Source organism: Thermobia domestica, chromosome 13 (genome assembly GCF_964235325.1).
Source record: "Thermobia domestica chromosome 13, izTheDome1.hap1.1, whole genome shotgun sequence".
In the NCBI taxonomy this organism is placed as follows: Eukaryota; Metazoa; Arthropoda; class Insecta; order Zygentoma; family Lepismatidae; genus Thermobia; species Thermobia domestica.
The window spans coordinates 107,084,522-107,110,590 of NC_137466.1; the positions used below are offsets into that span (position 1 = coordinate 107,084,522).

The following is a 26,069-nucleotide window of genomic DNA, read 5'->3' on the forward strand; positions in this document are numbered from 1 at the left end:
AAAGAAACTAGTATAGTTATTAAAAGGTGATTCATATTCGAAGATTATTACTTGAGAATCAATTCTGAAGTGATCCCGAAAAGACACATGTTCCCTCATACTATCCCGACCTGGATCCAGGCAACTGCACAAGTGGGAGTTGCCCTAATCCAGCCCAGATCGAGAAGTTTTAATTTAATTGTTTCTCTATTATTTCGAAACGTTAACAAATTGTATTCAGTATTTGAATTCAATAATGAAGATCGAACGCGCATTTCAATCAGCCAAGAAAAAATCAAAATGCATATATTCCACAAATACATATTTTGAAATTTCTGGCAAGAACTATCGTTATTCAGGCTCATCCTGTTATTTTGGCTTTCCTTCTAAAGCCAATGTAAATTACTCTAGAATCGGTTATCTTTCATAACCTTCGTCATACACTAATACATATTATTGTACTATTATACTCTTATTATGAACATCATCACAGTAAATCAATATTAAAGCTACCGCTTAAGACTAAAATTACCATTCATTCACACACACTCACATACATACAGGACAGCGTATTAACATAAATAACAATAGTTTTAAGAGAAACCATCTAACTACAATTTGGTGAACGTTTATTACATTTATTGAGAAATTAAGACACATCATTTTATAAACATGCAATAAGTGTACATATTAATGTATCAATTTATACATGAAGTTGAATACTAGTACTGTAATAGTATACATATTAACAGACAGCTTAAAAGAAAGAAAAAAGTATATTTTATTTAACTTTTGGTAAAAATGATATAGATTCGTGAATAAGTTTAATATACAAAATGCTGAATGGAAAGGAAAAAAATTAAAATGAAGGAGAATAATGAGTCTTTATATCATTTATAAGTATTTTGAAAGTAATTAAAACGAGTCCTTTCTCGTACTTTCAGATTAGTTATAATATCATGAATATTGTCGAAGCACCCTTTCTGGTGTCGTCACGTTTCACTTTTTGCATTTCTTTTATTCGCTCATGATGATGTATATATCTTAATCATAATCAACACATATTCGGTTTATAAAAGTATTCATAAATACAGTTCTCCCATTTCGGGGGTTAAGACATCAAAGTTTCGTCACTTGTATCACTATGACTATGTTACGTTTTCTGTCATTTGCTTACTATCATACTCACTATCGCAGCGTTTCCCAACCTTTTTCAACTTGCGGCACACTACGGATGTTACTCGGATTCTCGCGGCACACTTATAGATATTATTATTTGTAAATATAAAACCAGTGGTATTTTTCTGTGATTATTGATCTCCTTCTTACAGAGAAGAAAGCTCTATCATTGGTTTTTCCCCGCGGTAAATCATTATGCTTGTTTTACATTCTAATTTAAAAATAGAAAACTATTGCAATGAAATATTGGACTCAGGTTTTTAAAAATAATCTTTCTTTTTAAAAACTGTATCCAACCTTTTACTAAGAAGGAAGATCACTAAATAACGAACGAACAAACAAATCTCTTTTACTCTTAAAACACAAATGTAGGTAATTTGTCGAAAGGATTGAATGATATTTATAATTTTCAAGTTACGAAATAGTCTGCAATAATAAAGAAGCAATAATGGTCATAACAATGATAACTATTTTTTTCAATATTAGAAATTACAGAAGAGTAACCTGGTATAAAACTTAAAATTGTAGATTCATAGTAGAGATTCATAATAATATGAAATACAAATATACATTTTCCCCTACCTTTTGCATTTTGATTGCTCTAAAATTAATAATTTTGTTTCGATTCCTCGCGGCACACCAGCGGACCATTCACGGCACACCAGTGTGCCGCGGCACACCGGTTGGGAAACGCTGCACTATCGTTTTAAAAAATATCGCTTTGTATTACTAGTTACGCACATTTTTCGTTTTTTCGTTAGATTGGCACTATGTATATGCATGCACGAGAATTTTCCAAGGGCATTCTTCACAAGTTCACAAGGACATTCTTTTTTCTTTCTTTCTTTCTTTTTTTCTTTTTTTCTTTTTTCTTTTTTTTTTTTTTTTTTTTTTTTGTAAAAACTGCTACTAAGGTGAAAACACTAGTGATGTTTGCGGATTTGTATGGGAGGGATGGTAATCGAAATGTAGTTCTACAGAAGGATTTCCATTCACTAACTTGAGAGTTGATTTAAGGACATATTAAGGTTACGATGGCGTGCGTAAATCTCATGCTACTTGCAGTTAGTATATTACAAACGATGTTAGTTGTTATGCGGCGGTATTTTACAACTTTTCCATTTTATATATTTATCGGATATTTCGCAACTATGGCAACCAAGAACCGTTCGGGATAGGTAATAAGACCCTTTATACATATTTATCTACTCAATTCAATATTATACATTTTATTTCAATATTATATTCATATTCTACACATACTCATATCTCAATATATATATATATATATATATATTCAATAATTTTTTAATCTTTCAAATTAATAACTCCCACAAATTGAATTTGTAGGTTGCAACACTTTAGATAAGAAAACATCCGACATATCGCATATATACAAATTGGACTAATTACCCGCATATAATGATAAAATTAGTATTCTGAAATACTTTATTTAAACTGGGAGACATCTAACTAGCATGGCAGGCACGTAAGCACATAATATATATATATATATATATATATATATATATATATATATATATATATATATATATATATATATATATATATATATATATATATATATATATATATATATAGATATATATAAATATATGGTTTTAAAATATTAACATTATTTCTGAGCCTAATACAACTATGGTTATAAATGGAACAAAAGTAGAAAATGACTAACAATCTGTAGAAAATTCTGAACGAAATATGAAAAAGATAAAATTGTGTAGTGTATTGAGCCATTGCACACTATTGCAGTGGGTCAAAAAAAATGATGGAAAACGTTCCCTCGACCTCCCACATCAACGAATACCTCCATGAATCGTGTTTCGCGACATCTCAGCTGGTAAGTTAAGTTCAAATGATATATGTTGAATGATTGATATATGTCAAGTTCAAAACTGGGGGAAGGTTAATTTTTAAAAAAAAATCCTGAAGAAGAGAATAGAGGGATAGACATAGAAGAGAAAGAAAAAGCGGCGCCAAAGGAATAATCTAGGGCATTAAAACTGCAAATATAAGTGGTCGAATTTAGACATACAACAATCCATAGCCAAATATATTTTCATATGCCTAAAAAGGTATGGCCTACTAAAAACATACCCTAAGATAAATATCTCCAAGCCAACGAGCTAGTCTGTGTCCAGAGCGAAATTTCCACAAAGACAGTGGCTTTATGGAAATTTCACTTCGCGCTGTGTCCGCCCGAAACCTTGGAGACTCCAGCAGTACCGGAAGGATGGTGTGGTCTCTAATTTAGAATTTCCAAATAAAAAAATATCCGACCCCCCAGAAACTAAGAAGAGTTTCCACCAAAGTATGGAAAAGGCTTACCTCCTGCCTACTTTTTCTCTTATTTTGATGTGAGGAATCACCTCTTACAGTTTGTCGGTATAGTTCATTAGCATCCGATATATATATATATATATATATATATATATATATATATATATATATATATATATATATATATATATATGTGTATGTGTGTGTGTGTGTGTGTGTGTGTGTGTGTTCCAGGAATAATTTCATAGAATTATTCGATTTTGGTGCTACATGGTAAAAGTTATTTCTAGAGCTACCCAATTATCAGCATCGCTTCGATTTTAATGAAATCAGTTAAGATTGTGGAGTGAACTTACTCTTCTCCTACAAATAAAAATATGTTGCAAGATGAATTTCTTTTTTTTTTTTAAAAAAAAATATTAAATTTTAGTTAAGTACTACGTCTATATTTCTGAGTCTTCATAAACATTTCTACTTTTTGTATTTAAAATGGGTCAATGAAAGACTGAAACCTCTCCACCCTCATTTTAAAACATATGTTCCCTGACATGTGTGCATGAAATTCTGTTTGAAACTACAGCGTTACTTTCAATTTTTAAAAATTTAAATTGGAACGGTGGTCCCCAATTATTTTAAGAGTTATGGACCCCTCTTTATTTTTAAGGCAAGGATCACACTCTTTTAAATTGGGGTATATGCGTAGTAATTGTAGATAAGATGTAGGTAGCAATACTACAACAATTAAATTACAAACCTTTATTTGTTTCATAAGTAAACATCATACAATAAATTTGTACAGGGAAGACATGGTACTATTTATATGTTTTATAAATTATAAGATGTAAATAATGGCATTGACCCCATACATTGGTTGGAGACCATGGACCACCAGTTAGGATAGGGACTGACAAGTAAAGGGTCCAAATGGGTGAATGAAGTTGCGGGATGAGACATAGCGTGTCTGATAGAGGATGTGAAAATATGTGTATGTGCAAAGTTATAGCAGCTGAGCGCCATAAGAAATGGATGGTGAGGGCCTCCAAGTTGGTGGGAGAAGGACTATGCTATGTTGTAGAAATACATCAAATAAACTGTTGAATCGCAAAAATAGCGAAAGATAGACAATGCAAACCGTAGTACTTTCACATATTGGCAACAGAAGAATGAGCAGAGTAAATCACGAACCCTGCCTCCATCTTGAAATCCGCCATTTTGAAATATGTAATATTTTTGAAATGGAAAGGTAGTCATGTGATATATCAATTAGGGCCACATCTTCTCAAAAAGTCAATTGTGAACTTTAGTGATAGTTACCTGTACTAATTTGGAAGATGTAGGATCAAATTTATAGGTATTTACAAAAATCTAAGGGGACTGATACTCGTATCTTACACAGGAGAGATTAAATATACTCCATCTTATAAAAATATATTAATGATTACTTTTCTTTAATGGGTTTTCGTAAAACATTGAGTAACTGAATTTTAAGATCATGTTACATGGTAACTTCTGTTAAAGAAAAGAAACGTGATTATCACGAAACAAGGCGTGTAGTTTCTTCGAATGTTTAGATTCATCTATTGCTGTTGGTTAGGATTGGAATCAGTAGCAAAATTTAAAAGAAAAAAAACCTTCAGTTTGTTCTGTATTGCATAGCATCGAAGTTTGTGACTCTTACGTTTGAGTTTCATCTTAGGAATGATTGAATATTTAACTTGCTATAAATATACGAAAATGAAGGAAAAAACTAAGTAAAGCATATTATCCCTTGTCTTGTCTACCGTGTTCTAGAATCGTAGCAAGCGTCAGACCTGCCAGTTATGTAGAATCTCAGAGATAATGATAGATACATCTTTAATTTAAATAAATAATATTTTATTCTGTTAGGCATGTAAAAGAGAAATTACATAAACAGATTGTATCTAAAGGAGAAAAGTACAAAATGTTATTATATAATCAATATTCAAAGATAATTAATTTACTTATTCCTTATCTAATTTCATACACTAAGCCTGATTGTGAAGAAGCTCTAATATTTATTTTTCCTTAAATCAACTTTCCATCAATGTTGCCCTTCAACTTTATCTTTTCGATATGGAGAGTATCATCTCAGACAGTTAGTGACTTGTACTTTTTCGGGTAACTTTAAACACTATACAAGTACTATTCACTGAGTATTCTTTTTTTGAAAAAGTGTTTGTTCTTGTGGATATTCCTTGTCGTCTAACATTCATAAACATTGTGACAATATGTATTAAGGAATTTGGTTTACCACATATAACCTCTTTTATATACTAATACCTTGTGAGTCCGTAGGCCCATCCTTCTGGGAGACAAAATATCTCAAGAACAGCTTCGATCACCATAAATTTTGCCCAGAACCTAGAGCGTAAAATGTTAGGAGTCGAGTTCATTATTGGAAGTGACCCCACCGACCCAATTAGGGTCGGCCCCAGGTAATTTGTCGCTCCGTGCAATTGCATCATTTGCCTCCTCGTTTCCCTAGAAAGACCAAAACTTAAAACGCATCATTTCAAGTATGATACCGCATCATGAACAATAAAGGGGAAGGAAAGAGCACTCGCACTCAGAACCGCCTAAACACTACAAATATAATCTCGCTTTGTCTTCTTGGTTAAATAATAATTTATTATGTTAGTGAAAGATAAACCAAATACACCTGCAGAGGAAAGATGGCAATCCCTTTTACAGGATTCAATATCGAGCTTCAATCTCAATATATCAGTTTGTAATTCCAGTACAACTAGCTCTTTTATCTTTATTTCTTGCTTTTCCTTCTACATCTGTTAAAACTCTTTTTAATGTTTTTTCTGCTTAAATGATAAGGAACTTGTTTGTGACAAAGGCAAGACTAGTTTTCATAACCGGTGATAGCTAACTAAATGAAACAGGTATCCGCTACTGTTCAAGATTTGCGTTATTGTATTTGACAACAATCAAGGAATTCATGCTGGGATTTATTTGACCATTTGCTTTAGCACTGTCCATGTGACCTTAAACTAGTGCGACCTAAACATGATTTATGATAGTATTCAAATAGAAAGTCAGCTTAGTAAAATGAACTACCATCATTATGAAGTTTGCTTCCAACAAGAAATTTTTATTTTATATAATATAGTTATGGCAGATTTTACCGCCTCGTGCAAATGCAAGTGGTAGAGCGGGCCCTGCACCCAGTTGATCCGAAGAAATTAACCATTTCATATACAGTCATAGAGGCTCTTATAGGTGAATTGTAGAACTACTCCTAGCAAAGCGCCTTTGTCGTGGGAGACCCGGGTTCGATTCCTTGTTGGAACTCACATGGTTCGGAACCCACGTTAAGCTGTAGGTTCATCTCTCATATAAACTCGCTGCTTAAAGGGAGGATAAGCTCAAATCAACAACTAGATGAATTGTAATTAATATTATGCAACCGAACTGTATCTAAAAAAAGTCAGGTTGTTTTCATACCATTCAGTTCCATTTAAGACTCTTTCACATGGCGTACACATGACAATGCTATTTGTTATTTCTTTTAACCCCTTCAGTGCGTAATTTTCAGATACGAACCGCTGTAAAAAGTGTAGTTTTTTTAGAACTGGAATTTGTTACCTTTTAATAACTTTTGAACCTCTCAAGCAATCACAATGGTATTATGATCTTTGTTGCTTCTAATTAGCTACTATAACTTGTCATTGTCGTATTTTTGGTTATCATCATCATCATCATCATCATCATATGGTTAGGTTACACAAAATTTGGGAATGCCTCAAAAGATCAAGCCCAATTTTTCTGTGTGGTCTCTTGGGGTTCCTAGGTGAGCGCAAACTCGCTAAATATTGTCGGGAATAACATTACTCATACTATGGGCAAGTATATTCGCCATACGCAATACAAAATAGCCAAAGCAAAATGAAAGCGTATATATACGCCATCCGCACAGCAGGTGCGTTTTGAAGACACGAGTTAACTCGCCACCCACACTGAAAGGGTTAATAAGATACTTTGTAGCATTTATTAAAAAGATTTATTCCGGAAAAATTAATACTTAATGAATTTCCGTTTGATTTAACATTGTAACTAACAGATTGTGATTTTATATAATATGTCATGACTTTTGTAGTGAATGCTTAAAAGAACCCTGCCTAGTCCGGTTACTGTAAATTTCGTAATAGAACAATCAGAAAAGTTAGTTATTGAAACGATTCGTGATGTCTCGTACGTATACTGCTGCCTCTGATGTAAGGGTGTCTGCTTTCTTTCCTGGTTCTTTGCACTTTTGGACAGAAACATCTTTGATTTTCATCAGGATTTATAACCACTTGGTCACAACCTAACTGCCCTATTTAATTCATTTGCTTTATCATCCATATCATTTATAAACATGTAATAGTGCTGTTGATATTTTTCTAATTCATTAATCTAATATTCAAATAATAAATCTTTCGAATGCTTGTTATTCAAAGCATAAATTTTGCGATTAATTAATCGAATAACGACCAATTATTCTAACAATTATTAGGATAACGACTAATTATTCTAAGAATTATACGAATAACGACCAATTATTCTAACAATTATACGAATAACGACTAATCATTCTAACAATTATACGAATAATGAATAATTAGTCTAACAATTTTTCGAATAACGAATAATTAATCTAACAATTCTTCGAATAATGAACAATTACTCTAACAATTCTTCGAATAATAAATAATTGTTCTAACAATTATTTGAACAACGAATAATTATTCTATAGTGAACAATTGTTCACAATTATTCGAATAACGAATGATTATTCTAACAATTATTCGGATAGAATAAAAAGTTTGGAGATCTCTGCTCTAACAGGTAACCAATTCCTCCAATAGTTTTCACCGATTTTGAAAAGAAAAATAAAATAAAATGTGATAATTCTGATTGTTTTGTTTGATTTTTGTTCATATTTCGTTCTGACTGTAGTATTCTCATTCTTTATAAGTAGAGTATCTCAAAATGATTCTCTTTAGACTATTTCATTATGCTCTGACTACTTGGACACAGTCAATATGTAGAAGTGTAATAGCTATGCAAAACAACGTCCATTACTGGAAAATCGTATCATTATTGTGTACTTTGAACCGTTGCACATACCAGTACGCGTAAAAGTAGGCACACTGGTATAAAATGAGTTACTTTAGAGAATAAGATTATACAATCTATTTCCACGAATTCAATATTTGAAACAAATTGCAGGTGAAAACTTTTTATTAAGCTTTTGTATGTGTACGAGTAAAACTTTCTATAGTGCGTATTTTGAAGCTATTTCAGTTTTACGACCCACTCTTATGCCGTGTAGGTTAAAGGGGACCGTGATGATGAGATTGAATGAATCGGTGAAATGAAGAAAGTGAGAGAGAACGAGATAATTCAGAGACAATCCGCATGCATGGAGTTTGTCCACCACATAGCCCACGTAGCCCTGGGATCGAATCAAGGATCCCAAGCACCGATGTCGTGCATTTTCGCAGAACAAAAGGATATACTTTTTCCAAAATGATCTTAATGATTTGAATTCGAACTTAAATCTGTCGTAGGAGTCAGCAGAAGTTTTTAGTTCTAGACTTCACAAAAGAACCTTCTGGCATCTGGAACGATATTTGCCCGGTACAGACAAAGAAAGACAATTTTCACCCTAATTTGTACAGGAATCTCTTGGGCACTGTCGTGATGTGTTGGATTTGCTTAATAAGTTAAGTTTTCCTCTATTTCCCACTAGCTGGAGACTGTTTGTTGATTCTAACAAAACAAGTTTAAAATGTTTCCTTTTACACAATGAAAATAAGTACCCATGTGTACCTATTGCCCATTCGATTTCAATGAAAGAAACGATGAAATTAATTCTAAAGAAAATCAAATATCAAGAAGGTGGGTAGGAAATGAGTGGTGATTTCAAGAATTTTATGCATTTTACTAGGACAATAATCTGGATATACGAAGATTCATTTGCGAGTGGGATAGTAGGGCAAGAAGTGAACATTGGGTAAGAAAGCGATGGCCATTATGGGTACTTTGGAATCCAGAATCTAAAAATATTGCACATGATCGTTTAGTTCGTTAGGACAAAATATTACTTCCACATCTTGACATTAAGTTTGACCTAATTAAACAATTTGTGAAAGCATTTGACAAACAGGGACAATGTTTTAAGTTCATATGTAATACATTTCCATCCTTGTCCTATGGAAAAGTGAGAGAAGGCATATTTATTGGCCCCGATATAATAAAAATTTATGAAAAACAGAAATTTTAAAGCAACAATGAATCCAGCTTAGAGATATGGCTGGGTGTCATTCAAAAGTGTAACAGAATTTTGTCGGTAACTACAAAAGTTCAGATTATAAGAACATTGTAGAAACTATGTTGTTAAAATTTCAAGAACTTGGGTGCAACAGGAGTATTAAGAAACATGTCTTACATTGACATCTGGATTATATTCCAGAAAATCTTGATCAAGTAAGTGAGAAACAAGATAAGAGAATTTACTGCGATATGAGAGACATGGAGATAAATACAAGAAGATAGAGTGTTAGCATGATGGCGGACTATTGCTGGAGCATAAACAGACAAACGGCGGAAGGAAAACATAAGAAACTCACCAAAGCTTACAGGAAAAAAACGTTTGAAAAACAACTGAAAAGTATTTGTTTGTCTTACATATTCATCAGATGTAGGGGAATATATATACAAGGTGCTATCCAAAATATTTGGGGCTGCTGCTGACATCTGGCGAAAAATGTTCTTTTGGACTAATGACCGACATCACCCTCGAAGTAGTTCCCTTCCGCACGACGACACCGGGCCCAGCGATTCTGCCATTGGCTAAACGTATCCTGGAAGTATCTTTGAGGGTGTGTAGCCCCGCCAGCGATGATTCGTAAATCCTCTCAAGTGTGTCGAACCGACGGTCTTTCAACTTGTTTTTCAGTTTTGGTAAGAGAGCGAAGTCACAGGGTGTCACGTTCAGCGAGTACGGTGGGACGTTTGGTTTGGTTTGGTGGGACGAATTCTTTGTGCACAATCAACTTGATATCAAAGAAAAATTAGCATATTCTTGACTTTGCTCTTCACGGTGAGGATGGGTTCTTCCACTGGGACGATTGTTGTTTTCTCTCAGGGTCATAACCGTAAATCCAGCTCTCGTCGCCGGTGATAACCCGTGACAAGAAGGTTGGATCATTAGATGCGGTCTGACGAAGCTTCGTGTAAACTGCCACTCGCTGTGCCTTCTGATCAGCAGTCAAGATCCTTGGCCCAAATTTTCCGGCGACACGATGCATGACCAATTCAACAGTCAAAATTCGTTGGCACGTCCCGTAACCAATTCCCACTTCATAAGCAAAGTCGTGAATGGTTCCACGTCGATCGTCGCGAACCAATTGTTGAAGTTTGGCAACAATGTCTGGCGTTGTGAGGCTAACGGGCCTTCCAGTGTGGGCATCGTCTTCGATGTCTGTACGGCCGGCCCTGAACCGAGCATGCCACTTAAACACACGCGTACGGCTCATGCTGTGTTCCCCAAATACTTGTTGAATCATTGCAAAGGTCTCCGTAGCACTTTTCCCGAGATTCGTCCAGAATTTTTATACACACGCGCTGTTCTATTCTCGGATCCATCGTCAAATCATCATCACACACAGAGTATCATGAAAAGCACTGTGGACACTCAACACATCAACCCAGCTGCATGAAACTGTGCACTGTCACTCATCAAATATGCTAGTGTTGCCACCTATCCGTGCAAAGCTCTACTACTACAACTTTGCAGATGGCAGCACCAGTGCCGAAAATTCTGGATAGCACCACGTATATATATATATATATATATATATATATATATATATATATATATATATATATATATATATACAGTATATTAGAATGAAAATATTTTTGTAGGTGAATGCATTAAAATTTACATTTCAGTACAGACATCTGTATAGATCCCATACATAATATATACATACAAATTTTGGGTATTGGGTTGGATTTTCAAAGTCAATTTGCGAAAAAACCTAGGGTGATGAGAAAAAAATGGACTTCATTTTCGGAATCAGAGAGTCAAGAACTATTAAATTCACCTATCAAAACGAAAACAACTTTCAGATTGTTTTCATTTCCAGGCCTGTAGGAGAGTGACTTTATTCTTGACATACATGAATGTCCGAAAATACTGCTTTTGACCAATTTAGGCGTAGAATGCATTGAAAGTCCACTCATAGAAACGATATCAGTTTCCGAAAACATTGGAGGCGGACAAAAGTAACACATTTTAGTCTGTTTTCATAATATTATCTTTGTTTTATTTTTTTTCTTTTTATTTTCATCTAGTTTGATTTGCTATTATTTTCGTTATTAGTTTTATTTTTCGTAATTATTTTCCACTTTCTCTTTATAACTTGTGTTTGGTTATTTATTCTGTCTTTTTCCTAGCTTCTCTAATATTAATTACAAGTGTTCGTATTTATTTTAACTTGTATTTGTTCTTCTTCTGTTCTTACTTAGGGTTACCTTTTGTTTCGCAGAATGCCTTACAGCTATTCAACGTTGCCAAGTTTACTCATTCCTGTTTCACAGAATGGCACGAAAAATTTTTGTAGGACCGAAATATTAGAAATATTTTTTGGTGAAATGAACAAAACACTAACATCGCAATAGAGCATTGTAGCAAAAGTGCAATCGTGATTTACTGCAACAAAAACGAATTACAAACACACAGAGAGATAAATAAATAAAAAATGCAATGAACAATAATGACATGAACCTTACGTTATAAATTTAGTATAGACGTGAGACTCTTAATATCACTTTTTTTCATTGGATTGTAGTTTCAACTATTCGAATGAATGCAATGAGATACTGCATTAAAGTATGGAATAAGGCCAACCTCTCCAAACCTAAACCTACTCTTTAGAACCCGAGTACGACTGTCTAATCGTCTCCACAATCTTGTCCGAATAGTTCAAGAACCTGCTTCCAACAGCTTCATTCTCGGACAGTGCTTGCTTCAAAAGTAAGACTGAATCTGCATATGTAGGAATGATTTATGTCTACTTCCTATTAAACTTGAGATGCTAAACCTCGGCATGGTTCGTGCTTTCATCGCTGTTATTAAATTGGTTTCTTATTGCCATGAAACATTAATAAAAATATAATTAGTACAACGTGAGGAGTTAAACAGCAATCCAATATAAAAATGTGAACTTTCAAATATTGCTGTATTAACGGGTGAAAGGTTGCATTCAGGTCAACCTAGGTGTTCACAAAATAGTCTAGAAAAACATGTGCCTCTGGGATGTCGGGTGCATCATCTTGTATATATGGAAATACATCAGGGATGTCTTCAAGAGGAGCGAGTGGAAGTGCATCTGCTCTCCTAACCTATTTCCTCATATCATTATCAGCCTTGCAAAGTGGAGCATGAGTGTGTATTTGCTGAAGCATGAGTGTGTACAATGACTGAGTTTTGCTTTGCAATAAGCACAGGAGAAGTTGAAAAATGTCAGAAATACTTTAAGTGCAATGTATATAACTATGAAAATAGTCTTGGACAAATTTTAAATGTTCCATTGTCGCTATCTTTTTGTTCCTTTCACTTTACGATGTGCTGATATACAAGCCATCTTGACTTTCACAATAATTTATGAAATAATTTTTTGTTACAATTTGGATATGTGATTGCGATATTACAACGGAATCAATTTCTCAACATCTAATACAAATATTGACGTACCTCTGGTGCAGTTCAGGCTTTCGACAAACGTGTATAAAAAGTTTTTTTTTTTTCTGCGAAACAGGAACACACGCAATGAATTACTTTTCTGTTCTTCGAAACATGGCAACGCTGAGCGTGAAAAACCAGTTTGGACAGCTTTCTGCGAAACAAGAACACATTACTTACCACACATTTGTTCTGTGCCTCCCAATATAGTGAAAGCGGTTTCAGAATGAATCACGTGATTAACAGGTGGACCGTGTGAAAATACACGACACCTGCAGAATGATTAATCTCAGAAAGAGTACCGTGCGAAATTACTCGATAATTGGCACCCTGTGAAATTGCATACTCTACCACTGAACCATTGCGAGTTTCATTTTCTTTCTTTTCTTTTCCTGTTTTCTGTAACACAATACTTAGCATCCACATTAAATAAATTCCACCCAGAATATGTATGGAAAGTTGGAATAATTTCATTTGATTTTGAGTTTAGCGTTCTCTTTTAGCAGCGAAGCTATATGAGACGTGGATCTACAGCTTAACGTAGGATCCGAACGACATAAGCTCCCACCGGAAATCGTACCCTATTCTCTCACCCCAAAGATAAAGGGGAAAATTTGTGTAATTAATATGACGACCTCAGGGAAATAAATGAAATCTTTTATTATTATTATTATTATTATTATTATTATTATTGAAGTTAAAGAAAATAAATTTACAACAATCAATAGTATGAATATGTACCATCAGACCCGTATTCAGGGTGGTTTAGAGGGCCGTTCCCCCTAAATTTTTGCTGGCCCGCTAAAAGTTTTACAGTAGGCTTGCAAAATAACTATAATATGGTGATGAACTATCATATGGTTGGATCGGGCCCCTCCTAACTTCAGTCGGCCCCCCTACGTTTTTGGGCTGGCTACGGGTCTGTATTAGGGATGGCCAAAAATTTTCGGATCCGGACCTAGATCCGGATCTCGGATCTGGGTCCGGATCTCGGATCTTGATCCGAAACTCGGATCTCGGATCTGGGTCCGGATCTCGGATCTGGATCCGAAACTCGGATCTCGGATCTGGATCCGAAATTCGAATCTCAGATCTTGATTCGTACCCAAACCTGCATCTGAAATTGTGATGATAAAATTGAATATCTAAAATTCGTCAAAACTTTTTTCAGATTCACTAATATAATAGGTTGCTGTGCTTTTAAATGTTTCCATAACACGTTTGTGCTACCTTTGTTCTTTATTTTATTTTGACCTTGCAATATTTACATCGAAGTCTCTTTAGTAAAATATTTCCAAGTTTGCCTTCTTCCCATTTCAGAGTATACTGAATTGTCTGAAAACTGATTTAAATGGTAACAAATTCTTCTGTTTAGCTCCTCTTCGAAACTTAATGTTAACTTCACATTGAAAATATTTATTTTATTCTTAGAAAATAAACTTTCTTATTTTCTCATACACAAATGAAATATCTTTTAGATAGACCCTTCTAATCGCAGGAATACTGGACAAGACAAACTCTTTATTAATAGTAGTTTCTGACTCACTAGAGTCCATCAACAAATGTAATAATGAATATCTTTCACTTCGAAGGTACAGCAAAAAATATAGACTGGTTGGCGTGGAACAACAGTAGATTTGTAAACATACACACGAGAATTTCAGAAGAGCGATATGGTTGTGTAGTATTATTAGTACTAATAAAAGTGTTCGTTGTATGACTTTATTACCTAACTTATGGCTTGCCCTTCTGAGGTCAGGAGTTTGTTGAAGGAGTAAATATAAAAGAGATTTCTGTTATTTTTTCTTCACCCTCCAGGTTTCTTTAATCATACATTGCAGGACGTAACCAAAACATATCCATGCATCGTATCATTGAATCGTTTTGTGTTTTGTATATTAAAGTGTTCAAAAATATTTAACATATTCGCTTTCTTCATGTGATCTCAGGTTTAATTCTCGGTGGAACATACATGAGAAAATTGAAAGCAGAAACAATATGAAAATAGTATTTAAAAGTCATGAAATTGATATTAAAACTTTAGCTATCTATTGGGACTGTAAGGCCGCAGTTAAATTAACCCACACGTTTCGTGAAGATATATTACGTCGTTATTGTTTATTTACTATAAGCTACCAGATACATCCTCAGAGGCCACTTTACACTGTAGTAATCAACAGATGAAAGCATTGGAAAAGGAATGGAAGGAAGGTGTCCAGAGCCTTAGATCAAGGTACTAACCTAGCATTTGCCCAGTATAACTGAGGAACAACCCTGGAAAATCCTCAGTCAGATGGCTGGTCTCCGAATTCGAACCCGGTATTATCCAATTGCGAAGCAAGAATCTTAACAAGTAGCCTGAGCTCGCTCCGTATTATTATTATTATTATTTAATTAACGTGATGTTCTAAAATTAGTGCAAATTAAACCCCACTTTCTTTATTGCTGATGTTATAGTTAATAAGCCTACATGAGACATCAGTTCCCCATCAAGAAAGAATACTAGAACTGGAATTCAGGAAGCGGGGGTGAAGAGATTAATGAGGATGAGGAAACTATGTACGATGCAAAAACTGAGTAATTATGACTTCATCACAAATATATTCACTTACGTCAATTAATATTTCTCTGATACAGGGCACTCTTACTTTCTATAGTAGCAGGAAAGTGGCCCGCTCTTGTAAAGGAACACACTAAGCATGTGCATATAGGCGCAATGTCCGTGCAAAGAAACATAGGTAAAATTAAAAAAAAAAAAAAATAGGGTAAGCGAGGGGAAATGATAAACCGCCCTTCAACTTGAAAAAAAAAAGAAAACTAAAAATAACTAAACTTAGAGCTATGAAAGACGCGAGGCGAATTTTATTGAAAAGATTGTTTTTCCTTAGTGATTAGTTGTGCTAACTATGAACAAGAATTAAAAAGAAAACAAGTAGCTAGCTCTGAGTCTCCCAAACTAGTTGAAAAGAAAATATTGAATAAAATTTAATAATAAAGAAGGCATTTATGATAATTAAAAGAAACTAAATTCTTGGCACGACAGTCCTTTGGTTCCTACCAGCGGACTTACGTTCAAAGTGGGAAGGTGTAGTCAACGCATCGACACCCAAAGTCCCTAATGCCGGCTTTCTAGTCTGGAGTCCGCTACCTCTTACTTAAGATAACTCCTCAATTGTCCTCACGATGCTGGGTCAACATCGAAATTGTTGAGTGCCTCTCCGGAAATTGAACCCATGACCACGGGCACCGAAGGCACGCGCTAACCACTGTTTTTTTATATATAAAAAGGTAACAGCTCTTTATCAGATTATTTAACTTGTTGAACGCTTTGCACGGATTACACTGTAACCATTACGACACTACACAGACATAGAAGTAAACGAAGACAGTTAAAAACACCTATGCCCGAAGTGGGATTTGAATCCAAGACATTCACAGTAAACGATCCACAGCCTAATGCCGCAGACCACTCGACTATGGCTTTCGGGTTTTATCGGCTAATCTGTAGTACATTTAAAGTAACTGATTATTTTAAAAGTTGCTCCTAAACACTGACAATCTAAGTCTTATGTATCAAATATTTCCTGCGATAATACCATACACTCTCCGACTTTTATAGACGAAAAGCCATAGTTACCCACATTATCTAATATAGAAATAAGTTCTCATTCTCTAGTAGCTGCTGATGGTGATAGTCAAGGTTCACCGAAGCATGATCCCAAACCCAAACTGAGATATTGATGTCACTGGAACGCCTGAAAAGTCATTGTGGGTAAGTGAATTGCTCAGTTGTCAGGATGAAGGGCGATGGTGATGTGAAATGCGGGGCTGTCAGAGGTACTACTTATGATAATTGGATTTATAATATTCTATGTTTCCATAAACACTCTTCAAGAAGATAACTGTTAATCTTAGCTTTGAAAATGTTACATAAAGAATTTTATTGCTATCATTAGGTTGCATATAAATCTCTTTATTCTGGAATTATCGGATTTACTTTAACGCTTAACTTCCACATTTTTTCTGATTTACGAATATTTAAATCACGATTATCCCCTTAAGGTCAATTAGTGATATTTTAACTCATTTCGAACCAACTATATATATAGTTAGTCTTGTTATATGGGAATAATTGAGACCAGAAGCAGTCTACAGGCTAAGTTCAAATGAATCTTGGCCGACCTCCTGATAAACCACGTCTTTCAGCAAGGTGAATTGCGGCAATCCGATACCCACATGAGGAAATCTTCCGGTTCAAGTGAAAGCTTCCATAAGAATCAGCACCCTAATCAGTGGAATGTGTCTTGCTAATTTTTCCCCAATGTGAAAATACCTAACTTTATTGTTAAAAATGAAAAGGCCTTTATTTTAAACAAGTCGCCATTAGAGTTTTCATATTTGAACACAACACTCATGAAAAATCATGTTAAAGCGCGACTTACCCCTGAAAAAGAATATTTATCTGTTTTTAGTTTCTCGTGTTCCCCAAACTACATGCGGAATTAGTGCATGTGCCTTCCGCTCGCATTACCTGGGTACAAACAGCTACGATCTTGGTACTAGCATATGTTTCGGTTTCCAGATCTCAAATATTTATATTTCAGCCTGATTCTATGTCTGAATCCGAAATTTCAAATCTAGATAAGGGGCACCAAAATTCATAGTTTATTCTCGGTGCTCATATTGTGATTTACTAAATAATTATTAAATCTAATTGTAAAATATACATTTGATATTTTGAGCAGACTGAGCAAGATAAATATACGTAAAAACTAGTCAATACTTGTCTTAACTGTTTATATTTTCTTAACTGTCAATTAAATAGGTGTATTGAGGAATTTTAAATATTAGAGTTTTGTACTCCGGTTTCAAATATATATATATATATATTTTTTTTAAAGTAAGCCAAGCGTTTGATCTTTAGAGTAGAACGAAGGAAACAAATAGACTTGCCAATATTCGTCTTAATTTTCTATTCTCTTCTTCACTGTGAGGACTTCGTGAAATTACTATCGGCGAATTTTAGATATTCAAGTTTATCATAATTTGGGTGGGAAGTGGGTTTGGATAAGAATAAAAATCTGAGATCCGGATTTCGGATCCAGATCCGAATTTCGAACCCAGATCCGAGATCCGAATCCAGATTCGAGATTCGAGATCCGGATCCAGATCCGAGATTCGAGATCCGGATCCAGATCCGAAATCTGAGATCCGGATCCAGATCCGAGATCCGGATCCAGATCCGAGATTCGAGATCCGGATCCAGATCCGAAATTTGAGATCCGGATCCAGATCCGAGATCCGGATCCAAAGGATCCGGACCCAATCAGATCCGGATCTTCGGATCCGGCCATCCCTAGCCTGTATATCATTCTCCTACATGGATTTTAAATAAAGTCTATTACTAATAGGTGGGTGCCAAGGGCTTTCACTTGGGGGGTCCACCGGGTCATTTTACGTAGTGCCAATTTGAGAGATGTCTTGTAACAATAATATATCACCTTGTGTGATCTTATGTGACCTAAACATTATTGTAAGGAAATAACAGAAAAACATCATTTCCATTATCAGGAAGTTAGGATTTGGATTCCTGTCTCGGAAGTCTTATCTCAATAAAGTTTTAGATCACGTTTCTTACACGACTGATACGAAGAAAGAATCGGCGTTTCGTATGCGGTTTACCACTAAAAAAAGGAAAACCTTCATCACGCTTACCGAATCCTTGAGAGATTTTCCGGTTTGGACCTAGAACACATAATAATTTTTAATTAATTTGATGAAACATTGATTACGGTATGTTCCTTCCGAAAGGAAGTTGTATTTTTCTGTATTAATGATGAGATAAATAAATTTGCTTCCGGTACGAAAGTAGTCACCATATGCTTGCATCATATCCGGCCATGAAGTGATTTCCAAAGAAGTTTCTGTTTGTTTCTAATTTGTCAATACCGAGAATTTTTTCGTACCACTTAGATGTTAATATATTGTCGTAGAAATCAAGAAAATTCAATTGTGGTGAATATTTAATTGAAAACAAGATATGAAATGAAGCATAGTCGATAAATAATAATTATGGCTTTACGTTGTCTTTAAAATACATCCATATTACTTAACACGTTTTTAACTAGTTTATATAGTAAATAACGCTATTTCAAAATAGTAAGATATTAACCTTTCTTTTGAACGAACCCTTAGGCGTTTTCGTGGACAAGCTTGAAACTGAAAGTCAATATTTATCTTATCTTTTGTTAGTATTAGTCAGCCATCAGTGTAGATATTTCTCTTCTCACAGATAACTCACTCCTTCTATGAAAACGCGGAGAGTAGAGTGGGACAAGATATTTTTAATATATAGTATAACGTGCGAGATCTCTTTGTAGTTTGTAACATAACGTTTATTCGAAGTCGTAGTGTTCCTTTTATAAAGCAGTACTTCTAAACATGGCACCGTTTCAAGTGTTTCAACTTTCAATGTGTGTGCTTTTCGTTTATTTTAGTGCCACAGCCTTTTGTTCAAATACGGAGCAACCAGGTATGTTTCACTTATACTTCTACGTTTTTCTTATCGGCAGATTGAGTATACAGGTGTGTCATAGAAATTAGTTTCTTTTGCGTATTCGTTTTGTGATTTGTGTTAAGATTAATAGTAGACCCTAATATAATATTAATTATGTTTTACAACACGTATTACACTTATTTAAATAAACTAAATCTTACTGTTAACTTCAGTAGTGGATAAAAATACACGTTACGCATGAATGCGTTAATTGGTCAGTTGATGAGCTCCTAATCCATAAAATATGATAGCGTGTACTAAAAGAAAAATACAGCGTATAGCGTTAGTTTTCCTTTTACGACTTGTAGCGGATATACTCGTGTAATGCCATAAATATTATACTGCAGGTCGTGTTTTTTTTTTTTTTTTTTTTTTGTGTGTGTGTGTGTGTGTGTGCCTAGGTTAACATCCTGTAGCACACAATAATTTGCAGCTCCATTGTAGTTAAGTTGTCAGCTGCTTGGTTTGTTGTTTTGTTCATTTGGAGATCAACGTCTCGGGGAGATAATCCTCCCAAAATTTCCTGTGGTTGTGACACCAAAATGGCTGCCAATAGTACCATCGGCGCCAAAAGTAATGAGTAGAGTTAAGATGATTTTGAGTTTAATGTCCCCTTTCAGCAGCGAGGCTATATGAGACAGGGCTCTCTGATTAACGTGAAATCCGAACCACATAAGTTCCTGCCGAAAATCGAACACGGGTCTCCCACGCCAAAGGCGCCAAAAGTAATGAGTCAATTATATTAATTCCAATCTCTTTCCAATATATATATCTAATGTATATATAGGCCAAATGATATATGCAATATTATCCGATGAGAACAAATGACTGTGACATGTGCACACCACGTGAACGGGATTGGTTTCTTATGGCGTGGCATTTTAACAATAATTATTGATTCCGGTGGTAGCAGTATATTAATACTACTTCCGATTTTAGTAGAGAAATTAGAATAGAGATGTAATACAGATTCTTGGGACGCTTAATCAATTGCAGATAAACACTTCTCGTTATCTACTATCGTTTCCATTCTATAACTATCAATGTTAAAACCAAACTCTTTCCCTCTTCGGTTTACGCAAAGCAATATTGAAATCAGAAGTCATAGTGGATATCCACCATTTGCTATTTTAGTAAGATATTTAAAAGACAGAAATGGAATGTATTCCTGTGACGTTTAATCGACTGCAGAAAATAGCTTCTCTTTATCTATTACCTTTTCACTTTATAGTGATCAACCTTAAAACCGGAAGTGGTCCGTTTCTGCCACTTCCGGTTTTAGTACAGCTATTAGGAATGAAGTGAAATGAAACGTTTCAGTTTAATGTCCCAGGCTAAGGGGGGGGGATGATTGAGGTAAGTGAATGATGATGGAAGAATCGGTGGAATGAGAATATGGGAGGAAACCCCCCAGAAAAACTACGTACACGATGTTATATACCACAAACTTACTTGGCCGGGAATCGAACCAGGGACACAAAGCACCAGAGTTAAGCACTTTACCATGCTGAGCCACCATGAACTTACAGTTATATAAACTTATAATTCATTTAAAGTAAGTCTTGTCCTAAATTGAGGCAAAAATATCCTTGTTAGAAAAATAAGACTCAAGTATCTCAGTCCCGCTTCTAATAGTTCATAGATTAATAGTTGACGCTAGTTACACCAAGACATGACGCCAAGATATGTCGCTAGTGTACAGGCAATGTGCAGTCGACTTGATAGCCTAGGAGAAACAAGGTCTAGTAATTACAGGTTAATAGTTTGCTTTAGTATTTAGTAATGCTAAAATATTAATGGGTCTATCAGACCCGACTTTACCATAGACAGGTTTCTTTTTTCTTTACGTTACTATCATAATGAGGAACTGCAAAATTTGTACCGTTCACCAAACATTGTTAGGGTCAACAAGTCTAGGAGGCTCAGGTGGGCAGTTCATGGAGCCAGAATGGAAGAAAGTAGGAACGTTTTCAAAGTTTTAACTGGAAACCCAATCAGAAGTGCAGATGAGAGGACAACATTAAGATGAATCAAGGAATACAAAGTAGAAACTGGATCCAGTTGACTAAGGAGAGAAATTAATGGAGAGCTTTTGTGAATGCGGGATTGAATCTCCGTAGATCATACAATACGTAGAGCTCTCATATTTTATACTAAAATACTAAGGCACTTAGTGAAAAATGAAATTAAATATTTCAGTTTTACGTCTCACTCTTATGCCAGCTAGGCTAAAGAAGATTGGGATGAAGAGGAATGAATGGAATTGAAGAATGAGTGAAGTGGAGGGAAACAGGAGAAATCCGTAAAAACCCACACGGTGTATGTCCACCTCAAGGTTCACTTAGCGCGAGCTGGGATAGAAACATTGACCCCATGCACCAAAGGGGAACGCTCAACCAATGAACTACCCGGTACTTATTGAAAATGTACGGTATATGCATAGATATTCCTTTGCTTTTTGCTGAAATATTATACTTGATTAAAATAAAACTCGCCAAAAGAGTGACACAGAACAGTTTATCCATATCAATTGACCATTGATTACTAATACAAAAGTGGGATTTATTTTAATATTACATGAATGATATTCACATATGTTTTGGAGGAAAACTGGGGCATTTGGAATTTCCAACAACTTTGGGTGACAAAATTATGGAAATCCGGTACTGTCTCAGTTAAACCGGAATACCTGGGAACCCTAACCTCACACGATTTACAAAACTGTTTTGAAATTGGAAAAAAAAACTTGACATGGATGTAAAATTTTACTTGCTTAGTAAGTACTTGACATATTTTCGTGTACAGACCTTAGATTCCCGAATTATGGTCCATTAAAATTTGGGATTGGGTTTGGTCAAATTTTCTAGGGGGGGGGTCACTATTTACTTTTTAGAATAACTAGAGATAAATACATGAAGCAAAGTTGTTAAAAGTTAAATTGAGTTTGAACATTTAATAAACCAAGTGTGTGTACTTACAATAAGGGTTTGGAGGCCCGAGGTTAGAAAAATATGTGGCCCCTCTGACTTCACATAATACATTTCTGTGAAAGTACAGTAGGAAACTTAAGGAATATGTTTCATATATTTGATCATATTTTATTTTATGATGATGATTGTATGATGATTGTATTATGATGAAGTTTACTGATCAGAATCACAAAAAGGGCGAATTTTTCTGCAACCGGGAAATTCATTAACTATTTTTTTTATTTCAGTTTTATTCTTTTCGTTTGAGCAGTCGTGTTATCGGGACGGAAACAAATAGGCTCGAGGCTGACGACCCCGTTAAACCTTCAATCCCGCTGGGAGCACTCGGTCGAAAAAGTGTAAAACGCTTTTTTAGGCCAGCCATCCTGAATGAGGTTTTCCTCGAGTTTCCTCATTCACAGCAGTCAAATGCCGGGGCGGTACCTAGTTTATAGGTCCCAGGCCGCTCCCTTCCTTCCCCAATCATTTCTTCTTTCCTTTTTCCCGATAGTATGATCGCCGAGGGACGTAATCCCTCATATGTGACGAGCTAACATGGTCATAGATGCCGAAAGCCCAGAAATCTAAATCCCAAATCCTTGCTCAATCATTTTTTCTTTTCGTTTCGTTTCTTTTGTTTTTCATTGCATTACCTAATCTAGACTATGAGGATAGTACCATCATCATCCGATCCTTCCGCACTAATATTTTGGTCCAAAAAATCCTAAAATAGGCTTGTCAGTTCTAAATCCCCAAATTGTTAACTTATCCTTTGTTATAACGAGCTACAAAAGCCAACAAAACCTTACTGCACAAAACTACATTGATTATTTAGGGCAAAGTGGCTCAGTTTTAGAACTTTACCTCAAGTGCGTGGGGTTTCTAGTTCGATACCCCGGCCAGTAAATTTGTAGTTGACAACATGATGTCCGTGAGTTTCCTTAGGGTACTTTTGTTTCTTCTCACATTTAATTCCACCAATTTTCTATTATTCGCTTTAATCATCCGTCTCCCTTAGCTTAAAGAGCATAATCATGGGACGTTCAACTGAAAGATTTTATTTTATTTTTACAGCGATTATTTTCAACAGCAATTATAGCTTTCGTGACGTCAGTTTCCGTTATGTAAAGACAGAAAAAGAAGTATAACTGAAAAGGAAGGTAGATATGATCAGAATCTGTTTGCTAGAAGTAAACAAAAATTAACGAATAATATTACGCAAATTTCCGGTTGAGAACAGGGATTTCTAGGATGTTGTGTCACTTCAATTCACAGTTTGCAAATCCGTATCTCTTTCCTCAGAACTGTGTGTTGTCTAAGAAATGTAATGATATGGATTTTTGAAGGATCTTGGGAATTTCGTATTTCAGCTTCAAGAATTGTGGTTGGCCGAAATTTGCCGCACGAACGAGGAAAAACATATAAATACATATCTATATTTGTTACTACTTCAATACTTACAGAAAATATGTCCTCTTAACGGCTGGGCCGATGGTAACTTTCCCGGGAACCCACGAGCGTAGGCGCTCTATGCTAATTTTAAGATCTTAATGTACCTGTCATAAATAAATACTACTTCACACTACAGTAGTCTAAGTGGTTTGACTGATTGAGAAAGTTTATTGAATGTTCACAACATGAATCACTTGTTTCATTTCTACGATAATATAAATTTATCAGTATAAGCCAGTGGCGTACACAGGGGTCCGAATTGAACCACCTTGAGGAAGATAATAGAAAATAAATATTTATATCACGGTTTCTCCTGAATAGACGTGAGATTTATTGCTTAAACCCTTCAATTGATGAAAATCTGTGTACACCACTAGTGTACGCCACTGACTGTATGTAGTACTGTACTTTCCTTGCTTTATCCACGGCCAAATAAGTTTGCGGTGGACATCGAATTCGTGGTTTTTCCCGGGGTACTCCCGTTTCCTCCCACAATTTCATTCCAGTTCTTCCATTATCATTCATTTGCCTTAATTATCTGCATCCCTTAGCCTAAAGGACACAGTCATGGAACATTAAACCAAAAAAGAAATCATTTTTATATGTAGTCCTGGGCGTTAACGGATAGTCTGTTTCAAAATCAATGGTAACTAATTGTTAAATCCTTCTTGAACTATAACTTCTACAACTTCTCGACATGGTCTGTGAATCTGCGCGACACCGGTCGGGAACCACTGCTCTAGACTATACTAAACTATAAACTAATACTTGCTGCATTTTTTTTATTTTTACAAATGAATATTGTGATTGATCGCTGATTTAGTAGTCATGCGTTAGCATTGCTATCACCTCTGTCAAAGTTCCATTGACATTTTATTAGCTCCATTGACATTTTATTTTTCTGAGTGGCTATCATAGGGGCCTCAGTACAGTGGTATTAACAGGCAGCACTGAACACTTTAAGAAATAATGTTCTTTGCCCATTAGTACCGTCAAGGGCGGCATTTGGGAAAGACAGGGATGCAGTCTCCCTCTCTGAATTTGAGATACGAATAGTTTTTAATAAATTGTATTATAATATATATAAAAAAGAAATTATTACGCGTCTCAGTGGACGATCTTGGTCTCCCCTGGCAAAATCTGAAATGACACTATAGTTCAGCTATTTGATAGCAACAGTATAGAGTAGTAGGTTGGTAGAGAATTTACTAGGAAAGGAGAATCGTAAGTTATTCCTGTGAGTTTGTAGTGAGTTATCCGTATCGTCTCCGTCAATTGTCTCATGGTTCATTCCATAAATACTTCCGTCATTCATTAGTACGTATCATCTGTATCATTTAACCTGAAATGTGCTGCTGCTGTAGGTTAAATATTTAATTTTAAAATAAATGTAATTTTGAGAAGAGTGTGTACGGAACTCCTTATAGTATATTGTTAATAGTTGTGTTTTTAGGACAAGAGTTAGTTGAAACAAAATTGAAACTCTTTTCATGATATACATCTATCCCCGTATTACGCGATTAATTCGTTCCGAGATATTGTCGTGCAAGATCTAAACGAGTAAAGTGAACTGATTTTAACTTAGTTATCAAAAGGTTTGGTGTAGTATGAAAGGGAGAAATTAATTAAAATTTGAATCTTTGTGACAAAGTACTTTTAAGATTGTCATTACATATCTCTGCTTTACTTTATAATATCACACGTGTTTGATACACACAAAAACTGTTTTAATTTTTCCACCTTCAAGTAAAACAGTAAAATAAATAAAAAATAATATTTTTCATTTCATGGGTGCTAAAAATCTTATAGAAATTATGTATTACAGTGCACATTTAATCTTATTTTATTAAATTGCAACGCAAAAATT

At 35.0% G+C, this 26,069-nt stretch overlaps 1 protein-coding gene across 2 annotated transcripts in view; it reads left to right on the plus strand.

Annotated features, from left to right (window-relative positions):
* LOC145668414 (prion-like-(Q/N-rich) domain-bearing protein 25) overlaps nucleotides 1–26,069 on the plus strand; it is a 193,123-nt gene that overhangs the window by 95,179 nt on the left and 71,875 nt on the right. The window contains exon 1 of one of the 2 annotated variants that reach the window (XM_081736225.1): nucleotides 19,510–19,757. The exons of the other annotated variant lie outside the window; for it this stretch is intronic. Coding sequence (XP_081592351.1) covers nucleotides 19,667–19,757 — 91 coding nt within the window. The 5' untranslated portion in view covers nucleotides 19,510–19,666. Of the gene's footprint in view, nucleotides 1–19,509; nucleotides 19,758–26,069 lie in introns of those variants that run through there. 2 annotated transcript variants of the gene reach the window in all.